Source organism: Semicossyphus pulcher, unplaced genomic scaffold (assembly GCF_022749685.1).
Source record: "Semicossyphus pulcher isolate SPU_LCO1_2020_fin unplaced genomic scaffold, fSemPul1.0.p SCAF_8, whole genome shotgun sequence".
Classification (NCBI taxonomy): Eukaryota; Metazoa; Chordata; class Actinopteri; order Labriformes; family Labridae; genus Semicossyphus; species Semicossyphus pulcher.
In genome coordinates this window covers 4,451,977-4,471,967 of record NW_027211759.1, presented here as the reverse complement: position 1 = coordinate 4,471,967, position 19,991 = coordinate 4,451,977, and the positions used below count along the sequence as shown (strand labels likewise).

General features: G+C 42.9%; 1 protein-coding gene across 2 annotated transcripts in view; it reads right to left on the bottom strand.

Annotated features, from left to right (window-relative positions):
* plekha7a (pleckstrin homology domain containing, family A member 7a) overlaps positions 1-19,023 on the bottom strand; it is a 165,900-nt gene extending 146,877 nt beyond the window's left edge. For both annotated transcript variants that reach the window (XM_069685813.1, XM_069685814.1), the window contains exons 1-3: positions 18,878-19,023; positions 18,670-18,746; positions 18,453-18,510 (exon numbers count right to left, since the gene is read on the bottom strand). In XM_069685813.1, the coding sequence (XP_069541914.1) occupies positions 18,453-18,510; positions 18,670-18,746; positions 18,878-18,960 (218 nt within the window). In that variant the 5' untranslated portion in view covers positions 18,961-19,023. The remainder of the gene's footprint in view (positions 1-18,452; positions 18,511-18,669; positions 18,747-18,877) is intronic.
* Between the last annotated feature and the right edge of the window lie 968 nt (positions 19,024-19,991).

The window sequence follows — 19,991 nt, the reverse complement described above, 5'->3', positions numbered from 1 at the left end:
TGACGTTGGTTATGATAGCTAGTTAGCCGGCTAGCTACCTGTTGCTAGACAACAGCAACATTTGGTGACGCAAACAGGAAATCCTTCGCAGACCAGACCGTCTCATCTCAGTTCGGCTTTAGCGTCTACGCAGGCTACGGAATGAGTCATCCTCTGTAGACCGCGTCCTTCGAAGGATGCAGCCCCTGATTCGACACACAGCTACGATATTTGAAAACCCACAGCTAGCGGCAGACCACAGCTAATGTTAGCATTCAGCCACAAGCGAGCTTGTTTAACAATTAGCCAAAAGTTGGATGAATGCTTACATTACTGTATGATGGTGTTACACAAAACAACACGAGAGGTGAAAATTCAAAGCTAAGGTAATGTAAGCTAGGAATCGGCCGAATGCTAACATTAGCTGCTGTCTGACAGTAGCCAACTTGTTATCACATTTGTTGTAAACCTTGAAATATGGCCAAATCATGGTCGTTTACAATGTCAACCACGTGTTTATTATTGATGCACTTATGAAGCTCATGAAATGTGAAAGCTTTTCAGCAAGATTTAATTTAAAGTCTATCCACATGTAAAATATATGTGGAATAAAACCAATGCTAACTAGTTACTAAGATTGTGGTCTATTGAAACATAGGGCCAGAGATGAAGCTGAGGTATCTGACATTTGATTGAGAACGTGTCGAATCAAACCAGCCTCATTGCAACATCCTGTTCTGCATAGAAACGTCAGAATTCTGTGCTTACTATTTTATTTGTAGTTTCTTTGCAGCCCATTTTCTGGTTCCATGAACTGACACTCTGAGTGACACTTTGCTTTCTCTTGATGTGGATTTTTAACTCAGCCACGTCTTTGGTTTCAAAAATCATGTTGATTTGTTTACAGCTGAGCTTCTTTCATGACCTGTCTCATGCTCATCGCTCCGAGTGTCACATGTATTCACAAGAGCTGCACAAATGATATTTGGAGAAGCAGATAAGACGGGAGAATTAAACCAGGGAAAAATCTAAGGAGGAGGAAAGGGAGTGCATAAGGTGGCAGGCGGTGGTGACTCACTGACACAGAGGTGACTTTAAGTCCTTAGAGAGGGTGTCAGCTGTTAAGAGGTTGCAAAAAGATGTGGCTAAAGAGACCGAGGACACTTTAGCATAAAATAAAGGCAGGCCGTCACAAGATTCATGTCAGAGGATCCAACATAACAGACACACAGGAGCCTTTCTGTGTGGACATTCACTGTTAGAGCTTGACAAGATTTATCGCAAATGCAACAAGCCTCTCGTTACATCATCTCTGGATTATTACTGTATTCATAGTATTTGACTGCAGACATCTAGGTAGCAAACAACAGGTGACAGAAATCAAACAGCAGCTGATTATCATTAAATGACAACTATAGGTAAGAGCTGCAGTCTTGTGCCAGACGATAGGGCAAACAAATGAGAGCGCCACAAACAAGAGCCAAAACGCACAGAAACAACATTAGTTTGCAACAGACTTTTCCCGACTTCCTCGAATGCATCACAAAGGATCGATCCGACCTCCGTTCAACAAAAAGTACTTTTCTTCTCCTCTTGAGGACAGATGTTATTTCAGCAAACTTAAGAGCCGTTAATTAAAGTACATCACAAGAAAATAGTTTTCTTTTTCTGTAAACGATGCAGCACGCGGAAAAGGAAGTCTTGACTGGAAGTCGTTGCCCAGAGGCTATATCTTCGTCAGACTATAGCCGATGGGATCCGAGATCGCGTGACACTGAAGACAACCGTTGTCATGACAACGCCGGCATGCCTGTGCAGAGCTCTATCGCGCCCCTAATAACAATTGAAACGACAACTAAAGCTCTGTTCCACTGCAGAACGTTAAAATCAACTCCGGACAAAAACCTGCCGGGCTGGGCTGAAAACATTTCGGGCTAAAGCCAGGTGTCGACGCCGATGTGAGTCAGCTCTGTGACTGACTGGCGATCAGTCCAGGTGTAACCCCGCCTCTCGCCCAGTGACAGCTGGGATAGGCTCCAGCCCCCCGTGACCCTGAACATGATAAGCGGTACAGATGATGGATGGATGCTGATGTAGGTGGAACCATTACAACAAAAAAAGGGGCGCACAGCAGGTATATAGATGGTTGGTACACGTGTCAAAAAGCTCCATCTTTACGCCTCTAAGCTTCTTTTCTAATGAACAAAATCATCTGTTTTTAGATCCCGTCTCTTTTCCGATTTTAAATTACGGTTGAGACGGAGGAATGCAGGAAAACGTGATTAATCAGCTTTCTCTGAAATGTAAAATAACTGTTGATAAAGCAAACGAGGGGAAATAACTTATATAAGTTCTTTCTTACTGAACGAGAAATCATCTGCAGCTGTTCCAGAGGAACGGCGTCACGCACACACACTGCGCTCTTCTGATGTGGTTGACATTTTAAGAGACGTTTAAGTGAGGAACCTCGCTTTGAGTGACATTTACCTGAAGAACAACCTGTCCCAGAAATCTGACTTTGACTAATATTTTAAGTGGTCTACTTTTTTAATTTTTGCTTCAGACGAGAGACGAGAAGCTGCTCAGGTTTGAACTCTTAAAGGAAGGAGGGACGAGTGGGAAGAACACAACAGAATCGCTGCTGAAGATGATCGAGCTGGACGTTTTGTTTGTTCTTTCAAAAAGGTTCAGAGAGGACCAACACTTCTTGTTGATCTTCTTGTTAATTCTTTTACATCAGTAGGTGTTTCTTTGTGGAGTTGTCTCTTCAAATGCACATTAATTATTTTGTTTCCTTCCAATCAGCTCTCAGACGAGGCTGGAAGGCTCGTCATTATTCTCTGATTAGCTCCTTGGCTGTTGATCATGTACCAAACCTCATCCTCTGTTCATCTATGTGTTCGTGCAGAAAAGAGCTGCAGCACGAAGCAGCACAGCACTTTTCCCGGCTTTATCCATACATCAGATCGTTTATACTCCCGCAGAGCAGCACGATAAACCAGCCTGATGGAGCTGTGTGGTGCTGAGAGCCTCTGTGAGAGTCTGTGGATTAATAAGGCAGCCTCTGGGCAAGGTTAAATATTCAAGACATCCATTTTCAGCCTATCTTCAAAGATCGTATATAACACACACACACACACACACACACACACACTAAAATTACCCCACAGAGTAATCTTTGTATCTATAAAAGTGTGAGGAGAGAAGGAGGAGAAGAGGAGGAAGAAAAGCTATAAAGACGTCTCCTCAGTTTAAAGAGCAACAGAAAACAAAGCAGTAAGAGAGTCAAGTCTACGAACAGGTGCATCAAACATCCAACAGATATAAAGAACAAGTACTATCATTGTTTTAAAAACTCCACAAACACTTTAAGACGAGCAAATTACGCCCAGATTTGTGTGATTAAGGGGAAGTGGTCTCCTCGCCCTCCTTACAGAGCGTTTTCATATGATTCCAAAAAGAGTTGTTCCCAGAATGCTTTGCAAGCTGAGTCAGTGTTTCACGGAGCGTTATTATTTTCCTACTGTAGCATCCACTTGTCATGTTTTCCACTTCAGACAGCAGAACAATAACATGCTTATCCCCACTTCAAAGGGAGAAACTAGAATTCAGTTCTGTCTGATTTCAGGTGAAGAGTTCTGGTCGCAGATGATGTGATATTCAAGATAGAGAGGTCGTCTCAGGCTGGGATCAAAGGGTACGACCTCGGGAAGTTTTCTCTACACAGATGAGGCAGTGCTGACGTTGTGTTATGTTGGTGTAGCAGTCGGGCTAACGTTAGCTTGTCGTCGTTGTTTTGGCGGTGTGGCTGAAAGTATCTCTGTGTCCAGGCAGTGTGACCGTTTCAGACTTTCTCCTGATGGTTCTGTGTGCCTGTGTTCTCACGGCTAAATGTTCACAACATCAGTGTGTTGCTGCTTAGTTGGGGCTGTTTGTTCCACAGTCTCTGTTCGCAAAGCTAAGTGCTGCTGGTTTTGCTAAACAGAATTAGCTGTAGATTATTGTTCACAGCAAAAGCACTGATTTCCGCTGGACTGGAGGTCGTGATGTTTCAAATTTTGAAGCAAAGTCTGCTCTCTTCTCCATCTTACCTCCGGCAGCTTTACGGATGTCAATAGAAACTTGTTTAAGAGACCGTTTCTAAGTGAGAGTCCAGTTATGTCCATGTCTTGTGTCTGAAGCTTGAAGAATAAGTCATAACGACTTGTGTCCTTGTCACAGGTAAAGACTTCAGTCCCCAGCCTCAGCAGCAGCAGGGTTAGAAATCTTTCACTTCCTGATGAAGGCTTGGATCTTAAAGTCTAATATGACCGTGCCTTCACAACAAAGGCCTTAAAGTTGTGTTAAAGGGCGTCTCAGAGCTTTGTTGTGGTTTGATCTCTCCTCTTAAAGATCCATTCGAGGGCACTCCAACACTAGAGTTCGGGCCGAGGGGGGCTGATTGGGATTTGGCCTCAGAAGCAGACCACTAAGACTACTAAGCTAAAAAAATATCCTCTAACGAGTAAAGAATTGTGATTAAAGGTCGACGTGAACGACACAACAACCCTAGATTATGAGACGGACGGCTCAGCAATGATCCCAACACCGACTCAGGTGATTCACTGAGTCCAAGTGGACTTAAAGGACTTTTCTTCTGACATGAGAAAAAGGAGGAAGGTAGAAGTTAGTTACACTGAGTGTGTAGACGTGTGAAATGACATCAGCTCCTTCAGTCATTTAAAGAGAATAAAAGAAGCCCAGAGTTTCCTCTGTTATCTGAGTTTGTACAGATATGAAACAATGAAACAGGAATGTGTTTGCCCACACACCCACACACACACACCCACACACACACACACACACACACACTCACACACACACCCACACACACACACACACACACACACACACACACACACACACACACCCACACACACACACCCACCCACACACACACACACACACCCACACACACCCCCACACACACACACACACACACACACCCACACACACACACACCCACACACCCACACAGAGTTATTGATCAGTCATTAGGCAGTGATGATGCAGAGCGAGCCTCTGAAGGTTTCAGTCTGAATACAGCGAGTCAGACATAAACACTGACTCACTGCTCGGTGCTCACTTCCTTCCTTCACTTAACGTCACTCCTGAACACCTGCAGCTCTCAGCTTTGAACACACGTTTTTAGAGACCTGAAACTTTAGCAAAACCTCACTCACTTTATGTCAGTTGCAAACCCTCAGAAACAACACAATGTCACCAATCGTGTTATCAAAAACTTCCCTCTTCTTCGTTTGTTGGCCACAGTGTCGGCCAGGTCGTCAGGTTGAAACACCTCTCTCTTTATTTCATACTGGTATGTTGGTCGCACCGGTTTGTAGGACGCAGCCCACTTTATAGATGAAAAAAAAGTATTTTGAGTGCGTCTTATACACCCAATCTTCCGGTAATATTTTGCTTTAATTTAATAATCTTTTAGGGTATAAAATGTAAAGAGACCATTAGGGTGAAGCGCTCCAAATTCTTTAAGCCAATTAAAAACAATGCAACGTAACTTTTCTTTGCCGAAACATCTTCGAGGTTACTTTAAGCTGATGAATTACTTTAATCAATAATAAATGATCAAAATTGCGATTAATTTTCTTTCATTTGAATAATCAACTAATTGTTTGAGCACCAACGTCAACACTTTCATTCTGACATGTTGAGACTGTAATCAGGAAACAGGGCTGTAAGCTGAAACCTCAGTGGTGGCTGTCAGAGCTGATTGAAGAAGGACTCTTCAGTCGCCCCGACCTCTCTGGACCCCTCAGACAGGAAGAGAAAAATAATGAGGTCTGAAGGTGAAAGTACAGCAGAGGAAGAGAGAAGGAACAGGACCGACCAAAAACAGCTTTAAGAGAGAGAGAGAGAGAGAGAGAGAGAGAGAAGCTGCCTCAGCAGATGCTATCTCTCGCTCTTGAAGCTTCCTGATGCAAAATGTTCTCGTCTCATTTCCAAAGTCGTTCACTACAAGAGGAAAAGCTCTCGTCCTTCAGAGGCAGGCAAACAAACATCAGATATTCCCTCCAGCATTCCTGCACAGGGTGTTTATCCTTCTGGCTTCATGCAGACAAAAGAGAGGCGACACGACTCAAACAAGACAAACCACAACCAGCTTCAATAACGTCAGGACGCGCCGTGATTTCTTAACAAGTACAAGGCTGTTCCTGACTCAGTCATATTTGGCTGTTCAATACAAAGCTCTGGCTACTCTCGCCTTTTATCAGCACAGCGCCACACCAGCTTACATCTGTCTAACTCTTTACCTGTAAGATAAAGTCTATTAGAGATTTTCCACAGACGCTGGCTTACGCTTTGTCTCACTGTACTTTTTAACTTCCTGACTTAACTTGATGAAGTGTTTTAGTTATGTGACGGCCTGATCTTCAGTTATCAGAGAAACAAGCGGAGCTAAAGTTAGCAGCAGTTCGGGTAGCAGCCCGCGAAGGAATCACATTTTTAATAAGTACTGCTTTATTCGGTGTTTTAACTATTTTATTCACCAAGTAAGTTTGTTTCAGAGAGGAAGACCCTTTGCAGATTATTCGGCTGCACCTCGCTTTTAAACAAGCTGAGCACCTAGAAACTCAGCTCAACTCGCTGCCCTTTCTGCAGCACTCTGAACGCTGAGGAGAACTTTACTAAGTGTTTTTACTGGTTTGATTTACAGGGTTTGTTTTGGAAAGACGGCTACTTCTGCAGCAGTGACTACCTTTTTTCCGTGACGAAGACGAGACGTAATCGAGCTAAAAATAGGTCTTTGAGAAAAAAAACTGTGATGACACAAATGTGTTGTTTCCGTTAGCGAGACGAGACGGGACTAACATGTTGTGGTGGGCTGTCAGACATTTAAAATCCAGGATATTTTTCCCCACTGTGCGTCTAATCGGTCTGTCAAATACAAGCAATTGATTTCTGTAACTGGCTGAATTGGCTGAGGGGCGTGCAGATCCTCCTGAATCCGACCCGCTGACAGGTGTCAGCCTGACAACAACACATGCAAAACGAACGGGAATCAGGAAGGTGCTTTCTCAGTAAACCCAGGCTTCCTGCTTCTGGCTCTGTGCACGCTCACTGAAAAAGCTTCTTTTTTTAGCATGTTTTGAAGACTAAATCTTCTTCTCCTTCTTCTCCTCAGTCGTCCCCCGGTGGTGGAACAAGTTACCAAACTCCATTCAGTCCGCAGAGTCCGTTTAAGAAGAAGCTGAAGACCCGGCTCTTTCACCTTTGACCTTAATGATATTGATGCTACTGATGGTGTCGACATTGAGGATGTAGTTTATGTTGATTAGGATTCTCATGATGATGATGATGAAGTATATTGACCTTGTTGATGTTGCTGATGATGATCATAATGTCGGCACCAGCGTCCGATCGCACCTGAAGCTGTTAGTTGGCTCTAACGAAAGCGAACATTGTAAATCTGAAATAGCTGCCTAAATTACCACTGTTAAGATATTTCAGCTGTCAGTAAAGTCTTGTACACAGTGAACACTGAGGAGTCAGTCTGAGATCCTTTGTATACCTGACATGTCAGCGATGCAGCAGTTAAACCTTTAAACCTCTGAACTCTGTGAAGTCACACTGAAGCCTTTAAAAAAGAAATTCCAAAGCCACCTCAAACATTACGTTTTGCAATGTGTGTAAAAAAGAGCCAGAACAAAGTGAGGAAATGATTCACCTCCAAACACCTCTGGAAGTTACTGATTTACCCGGATAATCTAAAGTCTACTGAAGGACGGACGAGCCGGTGAAATGCTGCTGCAGCGGAGAAGCAGGTGTTGGAAGCAAACATCAGGAGGGAGCATCATCAAGAATACAGTCAGTGAAATAATGTTTAACTTTCCTGCTGTCAGAAAGCAAACACAGAAACCGGTTAGCACCTTCAACCACTGACAACAACAGAACAGCGATTGTTGACCAAGCTTTCTCTTCCAGCCTTTATTTGTCTGCCAGGGAACTGTTGGTTCTTTGGTTTAGCCACAGGAAAACAAAGCCTCGTTTTCATCGGAGGACAAAGAGCGTTAGACGTGGAGCACAAACCCACCCTGTGTCCTCACGCCTTTAATATGATCCATCAGTTTTATCAGCAGGTTCACAGAGCGCGTCCACCAAGACGCCTTTTCTTAGGAACCTTCTGCATGTCCTTTCTGTGTGAGCAAACAACCTGAAAGCATCCATTCAGGTGGACTCAGTCTAATGCAGCATGGCCTTCTCTGCACACAGAGTCTATATTTAGGTCTATTCAGAGCCGTGTTCACCTGGGGACCACACACCTCTCATTCAAATCAAGATTTGAGAAAACAGCCGGCCAGCTCATATCCGACATACAGCATCTATCCAGGGACGCAGGAAGACTTTCTGCGATGACTCATCTCTTTGTTCTTCCTATTGGTTGCCTGCGAGGTTTATGACATAGTATTTCAAGGTTATCCTTCTGTTCATTGAGAGAGAGGGAATCAGCTGCTGTGTTTCTTTTAAAGAAGCGGAAAGGGAAGTGCTTTTAACCAACACCGCATTCATGCTGCGCAGTTTGAAGGACTGCCTGTGTCACAGCGAGCCCACACTCTGCAGACACAGAGCGAACCCACTCAGCGAACCTTTACAGGTTTAACAAAGTCATTCATTAAACCATTACAGGGCACAAGTTACCGCGGTGGTCTCGGTGGTATCTTCAGTCAGTACAAACACGGAGCTTTAAAGAGTCGGAATCTTTGAGGCCGTACTCCTGACATTATTGTAAGCTGCTTTGAGATAAGCCTCTTTGTCGCGGCTCGGTGATACTATCATTGTCCTTACTCCAGCAGTCATGCAGCGCTCAAATCACTGCAATGTCAGGGTTCTGCAGAGGCATCACCTCTGCACACTGCAAAGCCCTGAGTCATTCAGTCACTGTGAACTCTCATGAGTCATATGAATACTACATTTACATTTTAATAAAATACTCAAAGAAATCGCTTGTTGGGTTTTTTTAAAGAATTTTTTGGGCCATTTTTGCCTTTATTGACGGGACAGCTGAAGAGAGACAGGAAGTATTGGGTGAAGAGAGAGAGAGGGGGGAGGACCTACAGCAAAGGGCCGAGGCCGGGAGTCAAACCCGAACAGCTGTAGCCTCTGTATACGGAGCGCCGGCCCTCCCCACTGAGCTAAACCAGCTCCATAGAAATCTGCTTTTAACCCGTTTGTTTGGGACATTTTAGAATGAATTAGCTGAGGAATCGACTGATCAACCAATGAAAATGTGAGGACATTAAGGTGCTCTCACACCTGACAGCTTTGGTCCGGACATTCAAACTCTGGTGTGGACCAAGACGATCAGACGGCTCTCGGTCCGTTTCCAAATGAACCACAGTCCGGTTCGATTCAGGTGAGAACATTATCAGACTTAAAGAAGGACCTGATACGGGAAGCAAACCAAAACACAGTGCATTGTGGGTTGTTAACGGATGTTGACACTCGCAGAGACAGACACGCAGCCAGGCAGGGGGATGAGTGGAGGACAGACGTGGGGGAGCGACGAGGTGAGCGCGCTCGAAAGGCACAAGAACACGGAGGTATTCAAAGTGTTGAGTGACAAAGTGAAGGAGACAGGAGCTGATGGAGCTGACAGCAGAACATCGATCGTGTTCAGTGGGACTGAGGAGTGTGCTCTCTCTCTCTCTCTCTCTTTGTTTACTTCAGGGAGTTTTATCACGTGGACATTCTGACCAATCAGAGAGCAGTTTCCTTGTGCGTCAAAACTTTTGGTCCAAAAAAATAGTGTCCAAACATTTCTGAATATCTAATCAATGAATCGACGGATGGCTGCAGAACTACAACAAAGTGAAACCAGTTCCAATGTCAGTCAGATGTTATCAACTCTAAGGAGTGTAAAGTTCCTTTGAACAGAGTCAGTGGTGCAGCAGGGCAGTGACCGTGTCTCTCACACCTTCCAGATTAGCTGAGCTGGAGGATAATGACTGTAGACAGGGCTGAGGGCAAAGGACTGATCTTCTGCTGCCAACAGACCCCTGACACCTCTCACTCTCAGCCTGCCTTTCTCACGTTTGTGTCTCTTTCTTTCTCCTCTACTTCCTGCTGGCCTTAAATCCCCTTCAGTGAACTCCGTCATGCAGACGTTCCTGCAGAAGTTTTATCCCCCTTGGATCTAAACGGATGTACTCCCTGCTTCCCTGTGGCAGCAGCCCCCTACTGGGAGTGGCTGCAGGATGGGGAGGAGGACGACCCGTCTGGAGGCCCCTCAGAGGTAAAATGACACATCATGTGACACATCATGTGTGTTTGCATGTGCGTAGGTATGACGGTGAGCAAACACAAGACACAGGCACAGAAAGTGGGAAAGACAGAACATTCTAGACAAACAGACGTCACGCACACACTGAGGACAGAGGTATGTGAGAGGGGGTTTAACCAGCGGAGGTGGAAGCCGTCAAACAAACAACAGTCATACTTACATCCCACTTGTCCATGGGGGGACATAAGTGGGGGCTGTTAAAGCAAGCCCGGGCAAAGAATGACTGAGTCTGACTGTTGGGGAGGGAGAGGAAGGACGTAACAGGAAAACAGCCAGAGGCAGACAAACAGCCTGTTTGCTGATGTTGATGCTGCGTCTACAACGAGCTCATCAACAGTTCTGGGACTCTCAGTCACATTACACTAAACAGGATCATCATGCTACATGATCCTCACATGCTACATTTAGCAGAAAGGAAACATTGAGGTGAAAGTGCTCTGAGTATGTAGTGAGGATACGACCATTCAGACTGATTTAGCAGCAGTGCAGAAACAATTCATCATCAACAGAAGAATATTTCACATTTTGTCGTTTATAAAGCAAAAGTGTCCCTGGTTGCAGTTTGTGAAAAATAGCTTTTCTCCATTTCACATCATGAGCCTGGTTTTATTCCAGTATTCATACTTCTGCCTGAGATAACAGAATTATCAACTCCCTTTGCATCTTCAGTCTGAAGCCCTTTTTTCATTGCAATTCCACCACAGCGGCGTAACGAAGCTCCGCCGTTATGCCATGTTACACTGGACCAAGCTACGTGCACGAGATGTAAACAAACAGCGCATGCTTCACATACACGGCGCCATTTCGCCTCTGTTATGCCTCTGTCAATATTTCCGATGCAGCCTACGTTAGAGGTGGAACGACGTCGCCCCACCAGTCCACCTCCGTGTGTTTTACATAGAAGATGTGGTGTAACAGAGGCGTGATAATCCCACCTGAACTGCCAGTGTAAAAGGGGCTTGACATTGCCTTCACTCTTGTTTCCATGAGGGAGGGGCGTATCTGCTACCCAACCACTAAAAACCTACGCATCTGCCTGACTCTTAGGTTAGCTTTAGCTGAAACCGATGTGTAGCCGAGCCAAACATCCTGGTTAGACCTGGTTTTAAGAGTAAAAAGATGACATTGAGAAGATGCCACCTTTAAAAACACATCTCTTGTCTACAGTGGTCACCACTGTTTTCATTGAACATCGACACACAGCCTGATAAGGACATTAGTCTCACTTGTAGTAGGCAAGGATTATATTGTTACTTTTCCTCATTCTTATATCCTGTTCCTAGAATGTGTACATTTGTATGTAAAGTTTTTGAACATTAAGAGTAAACTTATAATAATGAATCAGTATGTTTTTATTGTACTTGACTTTAAGTTCAATATTTCATGTTTAGGTGTAGATACATTTTTTGATAAACACGTACTGTCGCTTTAAGAGAGGGCAGCCTGGCGCACGTACTCCTGTGAGGCTGTTGAACTGTGGCATCAAGTGGAGGCTAGACTAGCTGTTTTTATACCGTGTGTTAAGTTTTATAACATCCAGCTAAGAAAATTCAGTGGATTATCCAACTTGTGACACCTGTGGAATAAAGCTGTTTGTGTATTTGTAACACTGCAACGGACGGCGAGTGGATTAGTAAGACTACAGCAGTTGGAGAATGTGTCAATACGATACGTATCATGACACAGAGGTTACCATTTAATATATGGCGATAAATAATTGGGAATCTGTAAGTGAGGGGATTTATCTATATTTTTAAATCTAATAAACTTTAAGATAGTTTCCCTTTTAAAACAATTAAAACAACATGATCTGTATTTGTTTTTATCATCAGAGCAAAACTTCTTACTCGCTTTTTTCCCTTCGACTAACAAATATAAGAAGTTGAAGGATCAAGAAAAACAGATGGTGTTCTCCAACACTTGCAAAGGAAGAGGGTGCGACAAGATGACAAAATTAAGGGTGCAATTCAAACGTCAGCGATGGAAGACCGTGTGGAAAATCCAAAGACGGATCAATTATGAAAGAAATCCGAGTTGCGGCCCTGACAGGAAGATTAAGACGAGCCCCGCTGAGTGGTCAGCATGTCGTCACTTTATAAAGAAATATTCATCTTACATAAGAGATGAGTTATTATTTCTGAGGGCTCCAGACTCGGATCTGCCGGGTTTGTTTTGGTACTGAACCTCAGAGGATATTTGTCTCAGCACCATTAAAAATGATAAAAAGCATCTGAGAGACTATTTCAGTCCGCTGTGAGATACATACACAGATTCGGTCCTGTTTAAGAGCACGGAGTGAAATAAGGCTGCTTCTCTCCGAACGAGCCGATGCCAAGAGCTCTGTGAGCATCTGAAGACAATGAGAAACACGCAGACTCACAGGGGGAGCGGTGTTGTTCCTCTCTTGTAATAAAAACATGAAAAACATTTTTGGGATAGAAGAGGCTCCAGAACAGACAGAGGAGGAGCCCCGGGGGGGGTGCTGTACAAACATGGCCTCCAGACAAATAGTCCCCCGCCGATGTGAATAGGATATTGGACTTCAAGGTTGTTATTACTTCACCTTGTTATTAATGTTCAAGAAATACCTCTCATGCGCCAATTCAAAGTTTGGAGAGCGACGCGAATGTTCCACTCCGGAGAGTTTGGTTCACACCTGGAGACATGAAGCACCTGTAGATCTCTGTCAAGCTTTTATTCCACCAAGACACAGAGTTTAACCGTCTGTAGAGCCATCCAGCTTTATTGTTTTTACTTCACAGAAAGTCAGTAACACTTTACGGTTTTAGTTAATTATTGTTTCATTGTTTATTTATTTTTTCAATTCATCACTTAAGGTCATTCTTTTAAAGTTGATCAATTAATTAACTGAATGATAGAACATTTCTGAGGAACCTTTTAATTTCTGTTTCAAGCACTCGTTGGTTCCAGCTTCTCAAATGTGATGCTTTTCTCTGTTAGACTGTAGGTAAATAAAACCTCTGCAGGCGTACCCTTGGACTTTAAAGACAAAACTAATTAACTGATTAATCGAGAAAGTATTCAGCAGACTATTCTTAAAAGAAAATTATCCTTCAAACTAAAAGATACCTGATTTTTGGGGATATAAAACAAAATACAAGTATGCCAACACCATCTTTCTTTCACCATCTTATATTTCATAGTCACAGCATGCCGTTATTTAGAATGTTTGAAGTTTGCCAGGGGTAGGAAGTTCTGCTGTGTCTCGGGCAGATGCCCAAATATAGAGTTCCTCCACAAAGTGAAGCGTCTGGAGATGTCCGTCTGATAGCAAGCGTTCACAGGAGCCTGCAGAAGACATGCACAAACAGGAACCAATGGACATGCATTAACAGAGAGATGCCAGAGTTGAGGGGCTGCACATGGACATGCCCCCCGAGCAGTTGGGGATTCGGTGCCAGTCCCTACAGACTGAGCGACCATCTACCTCTGTGCAGGCCCTCATACAGCCTCCGCCTGAAACGATGTCAGCTCTGTCCCTTTAAGAAACCCCGACCCTACAACCCACTTTCTTCTGATTGGCCAGCTCTCCGAAGCCTGTGACGTCACAAAGTGCAGTGTGTAGAAAAAACAGTGTGAAACCTGGCGTTCACAGCAGCCTGCAGGCTGAGCGGAGAAGCCTGGGGATTACTGCAACATACTTTTAGCGACAGATCTGAAACTTCACCCACGTTTAGTCTGGACATTGTAACATTTTATATGTGTCTTAAAATGTGAAACAGCATCACACCCCCTTTTCAAAATAACCGTAAGGACTCTATAAGGACATATGGTGCTGTAAAAAGTTGTATCACAAGCGTATCACCTGTGGCTTCTCTAGCTTTAAGACATCAAGGCTGAAATTATTACATTTTCACAGATGCTCAGCAGCTTTCGAGCCAAACACCAAATGATGTCTGACATACCAAGAACAGCCTGCTAACAGCTTGACGGCTAATTAAACGACTGAATGTGTTTGAGAGTGTGCCGTCGATGAAAGGTTTCATTTAAAAAGAAAATCTTAAAACAGAAATTCAAAATGATAGTCACTACCAGTTTCATGTTTCAGTGATTCGGCTCTGGTTTATTGTTAGAGAAAGGCGGCTAAAAGACACACACACACACACACACACACAAACAGTCTGAGTCACACATGAGTGCAAAACACAACAGGAATTTAATTAACGTCCAACACTTCAAGATATTTAGCCATAAGCTCGGATTCCCACAGCTTTTATGCAAAGCAGCTTCCCACCAATGTTTATACTGCAACAGCTACCATCAACAGCAACATGAACGACCTTTGACCTATGTTATCTGCAGAGACACTTTAGCCTCCGTCGGCAGGTTCAGCTCGGCACAGAGTCATAAAACACTTGATCCCACCACTCAGAGCAACTGATTACCATCTGATGACCGACTGAGACAACAAATCCAACAGTCCAAATGTTAATGTTTGTCCGTCTCACGGAGGCTTCAGAAGACGCACCGTCTGAATATGAATATTCAGCTACTGGAGGAATCAATTATCCATCAAGGGGTCTTACAAACAAACCCACACACTGAAAAATACATGAAGACCAACGGGGGACGTAGAGGCTCAGCTGAGTCCAAATTTGCACTGAAAATATTCAACTTTGAGGATTTTTCTGTCCTTGTGTTTCCTGTACACTGTGAGACATTTCAGCAACCGATTTATAATAATATGTAGCTGTAATGACCAAACAGTGTTCCATCAGCAACATAAGTCCTCTTTTTAAATTGATTTTTTTCTTGTTTGCTTCTGGTAGCGAATCACTGTAGATGTGAGGACCCAGCTTGCAGTTTAAAGAGAAAAACCCTCTTTAGACTTCAGCATCTGACAATGCGGACGTGCATTTAACCTGCATTCTTTTTACTGGCCAGCAGGGGGGCAGGCGACTCCACTGGTAGCTGGACGTTTTCCTAACGAGTTTACGCTTTTAATGGCCACTTTCACCACTGCAAGTTATGAATCCCATGAACAGTGACATACCTTGTTATTGACAAGTTCCAACCATGAGGACTTACAAAATACTGTAACACTCTGCTGCATGAAAAGACACACTAAGAAGTCATCTGTTTATTCTTCTTTGGTAAGAATTACAAGTCTGTTTTTGCAAGCCAAACTGACATCCAAATGTGTTCCACAGCTACCATGAATCTTGCTAACCAAGCCAGGGCTACGTTTAGTGGATAATTTAGCATTAGCTAGCCTGTCGCTCCTCCCCAGCTCTATCCTCTCAGCCAAATCAGTTTCTAGCACCAAAACAGTGTTAACTTGTTCACGATAATTATGACGAAAAATATTCGTAAACGAGACTTGGAATAGATCTTTGATCATAAAAACTCTGACGACATGTTTTGTTTTCGTTAACGAGACCAGATGGGACTAAAATGTAAGTGGTGGGCTGTCAGCCATTTAAAATCCATGTTATTTTAAAGCCTAAGCACCAGTTAGAGATAACGGGTATCACAAAGGTTGTACTTTCTCTGTTAACCTTTCTGCTTCAGGCTCTGTGCGGGTGTTTTAGGGCCGGATCAAACAGAGCGCGTTTTGGCAATGGGGGGCTATTTGAATGCCACTTTTGCGTTTTTTCGCTCTGTGAGCGTCGCGTTTTTGAAGAAACACTCTGAGCGTCTCGAGTTGAAACAACTCAAAGCAGAAAAACTACATCATGGCCGCTTTTTGTCATTGTTCAATCAGATAAAGAGAGGCGGGCCTTCTGTCAGCCAGGTTAGGTTAGGTTAGGTTAATGACAGCTAATGATTCGGTGGTTGCCTTAACAGTAAAAAAAATGGCTAACTCAAGGCTTTAAATAGGTAGTCCAAAACCTAATGGACGGCGTCAATGTGGCCACTTCTCAGTCTATTATTGACGGTGTCTCTTCTCATCAAACTGTCACATACGAGACAAAGTCCTCATTTTGCAAATCACAAGTTTGGCTGAAAAGTCCAAAATCAAATCTTTTGTCAAGACTTCAAATTTAAAGTGAAAATTTTAAGTCCCAAAGCTCGTTTTTCAGGTGGTAAACAAGAGTTCTTCAGACACCATCCCCTCCTACCCGTCTGTGACTCAAGTACGTCCACACTTCTGTTGCTTTGTGATTAACTCGTCTAATTGTTGCAGACAATAGAAGAGACAGCGACAAGGAATGGCACTTCATTGACGTAACTCCCGGCGCAGCTACAATAGAGGTGTGTAGTCATTCAGTGACATAATAGATCAAGGTGAAAGAGAAAGGGCTTCTTTGAATATGGGTTGGTTTGCATAGATACTTGGCACAGACATACAAAGTTGCAGCGTGACAAGAAAACAAGAGAAACACATTCACTGACTAATACAGGAAAACATCCAGCCTGTGTGTTGAGTTTAGGGAACCTCGTTGTTCCTGGGAACTTTTAATGTGACTGTAGATTTATGACTTACTGAGATTACACAGCACTCGTTCTGAGCAATCTGCTCAACACGCCTGAACAGAAGAGAAAGCAAAGCATGTCCAACATCAGCAAGTGGACAGACTTTCACCACATTTCATCACAACAAGCAGCCATGCTGATTACTGGTGGTCCTGCTCCTCTCTCCATCTTTACACACTCATGTTTACCAAGTACAGCTACACAACTAACAAACTCTAATACAGCTGTGTAAATCATCCTCTACATTTTCTGTAGAACGTGTTGAAACAGTGACGTTGGAAAAAAATAAAAAGACACCTTTCAGTGTAGGGAAGTTTAACAACACAATGAACACTCTCTAAAATGATAATGAAGTTCTGTCAACAGTTCTCTTAAACTAGACATCAACTCCAACCCCAGCCCTCTACCCCAACACTTAAGTAGGGGGTCACCTTAAACCTGAGCGATTTATTAGCTTGAAAGATTATTAAAAAAAGAATTAAAGATCATTTGACCAGTTAATGTACGCTGTCTTTTTTTTCTGAACGATGTCTTATCTGTTGTCTTGGCCAGGACTCCCTTGTAAAAGAGATTTTGTATCTCAGTGGGATTATCCCGGGTAAAATACAGGTTGAATAAAAAAACATTTTGTAGCTGCAAAGTTACACATAGGCTATCGGGAGATTAAAATCAGGATTAAATATTTTAAAGACTTAAAGACTGGACTTTTCTGGGTCGAGGTATAGGAACATTAATTACAAACATTGACTCAATCCAGTGCTAACAAAGTAAAGAACAATCTTAGTAAAAAGGTTTTAAGACTGTCGGGTAACTCTGGCAAACACAACTATACAAATATTAATATGAGAGTTTTACATTTATAAAATATAATATGAGGAAATAATTAATTTTCAGGTCTCAGATCAGGACTTTGTGGTGGTTGAAGGTCTGCGTTGACTAATGAGTTGAGTACTTGTAAAATACTGTGCACTTAATTAGAGCTCCAACAATTAGCTCATTGCAAGTGAAGTATATGAGTCTGTGCTCCGTGTCAGCAGATAATAAACTACAAACTGCTGTACAGAAATGGTGCACAGTATTTTTGGAGGTTATCTGGAAACTCAGAGTTTGTTCACTAGAAATAAAAAAAATAAAAAACTTCAGTCACTATAGTGTTTTCAGAACTTTGTAACTCAAATATTGATATGTTAGCAGACTAAAAAACAACATCACTCAGCCCTAAAATAAACATTACAGAATATATACATGTGCTATGGCTGCAGGCAAAACCTCAGAGATCAGAAATAAGATGAGAAATATAACGGGATAAAGTTGGAGAGAAAGTTGAACATAAAAACAATTCATCACAAATAAAGTGTGGCATGTAAACTCAAAGTGAAGCCAAACTATTTGCATCAATGCAACTGTAGGAAGATCAAACATGCACTGAAGCTTAAATGCCTAAAGGCAAAACATGACGGAGCTGATACCTGTTTAATATGCACGGCGGCTAAATGAAAGCATGGGGTCATTAAAGGGTCAGCAGGCCAGTCCAAGTCACTCCCTGTTTAAACCCACACTGTCCCTGCGGTAATCAGACCTGCTAGTAGCGGGGAATTAGAGGCAGGAGCCATGTTAAGCCGCACGGTTACTCTAAGTAATGCGCAGGTGACCGTGGCAATAACACAGACAGCACAGGTGGTGATAATGTACTTACTTAATGAAGAAACTGCCCCCTTCGTCCGTAAAACCTTCCTCCCATCCCCGAGGTAAGTCTGAAATGAAACCACAGACTTGTTCGTGACACCTGAAAGTTTACTCTCCTCTTTGGGCAGGGCCCTAAATGCAACACTGAAGTTGGCAGTAAAGAGAAAAACAGTAAAGTCCAACATAAGGGCATATTAAACACACGTCTACCCGCCCTGCAGGGCTACCTGAGCGGATCATGTGTCCGGAGTTTACAGGTTCACCGGAGCGGGGATGCAGCCAGGTAGTAGTCCGCGTCTCATCGCTGCAGCCGCACACACACACACACAGAGAGGAGAAAAAACACCTGTTACACCACCGGGAAGGAAACATCCGCAGCTAACTCCCGGTAAACCGGGAGAGACGGTGCGGTAAAGCGCTCGTTGTTCCACTCACTTGATGAAGAAGACCCGGCCGTCCACGCAGACACCGTAAGACCAGTGTTCAGGTAAGGTGTCCCGCCCGAGAGGCGCCGCCATGATCCGGTCTGAAGTCCTATTTCATCTCATTCCCTCTCCATGGAGTCTCCCGGGAGCTCACTGATCACCGCCAGGGCCAGCGCTGCCTTCAGGGACTCCTCCGAAGCCCGTAAATCAGAGCACTCAAGCAGAACATGTTCAGACCGTAGACTGTATATCAGAAATATTAAACTAAGCCCGACCCTTAATAATCTCAGTCTGGCTCTTTAAACATTTATACTAGAAATATTAATTTTTTAACACCTTTATCTAAACATTTTGTATAATTACACAATCTATTACATTTACAGTTGTTTACATTGTTTGATTTTTAGATCATTTAATTAGTAATAACTAATTTAACAGCTTTATCTGTTTTTAAACAGTGGAAATGAGAGATAGTCAAACTGAATAAAAGATATTAAATCAACATTGTTTTTATTAAACCACAACCTACCTCCAACACATTAAAATGCTTCTAGCTCTAGCTTTACAGGTCAGACATAGGAAATGTAAAAGTCCAGTCTAAAAAAAAGTAATTGAATAAGCCTGCATATGATAACTTATAAATTAACTTTATATCATTATAAACAGCCTGTGGTTCTGCCACTGCAAACATGGTTCTGAGCTTAAATAGAAGGAAGATGAGATTAAAGTAAATTGTTTTTATTGCATTTACATTTGTTTTAAAAGAACTTTATACTTTATTTTGACTTCAACATTTACTGTAGGGAATTGAGGCCATTATCTAATAAAGGTTATTAACAGTAGCATATTGAGATAGGCCTACAGACACATACCCATATTACACATTACTCATTAGACTAGACATGATTGTTTTTTGGCCAAATAAATGAAAGTAATTTCACACCAGAATTACATATCAGGTTACAGACTATAATTATGTAAGATAACATTTACAGAAAATATAAATAAACACTTCAGGGGACTTTTCTTTTTTAAACACTCTAAAATGTTAACCAGGTTTGGTTGGTGGCTCGTGAATCATTTCCTGCTCGTGTGAGGTCCTGCCAGAGGAATTTGGACTTGTG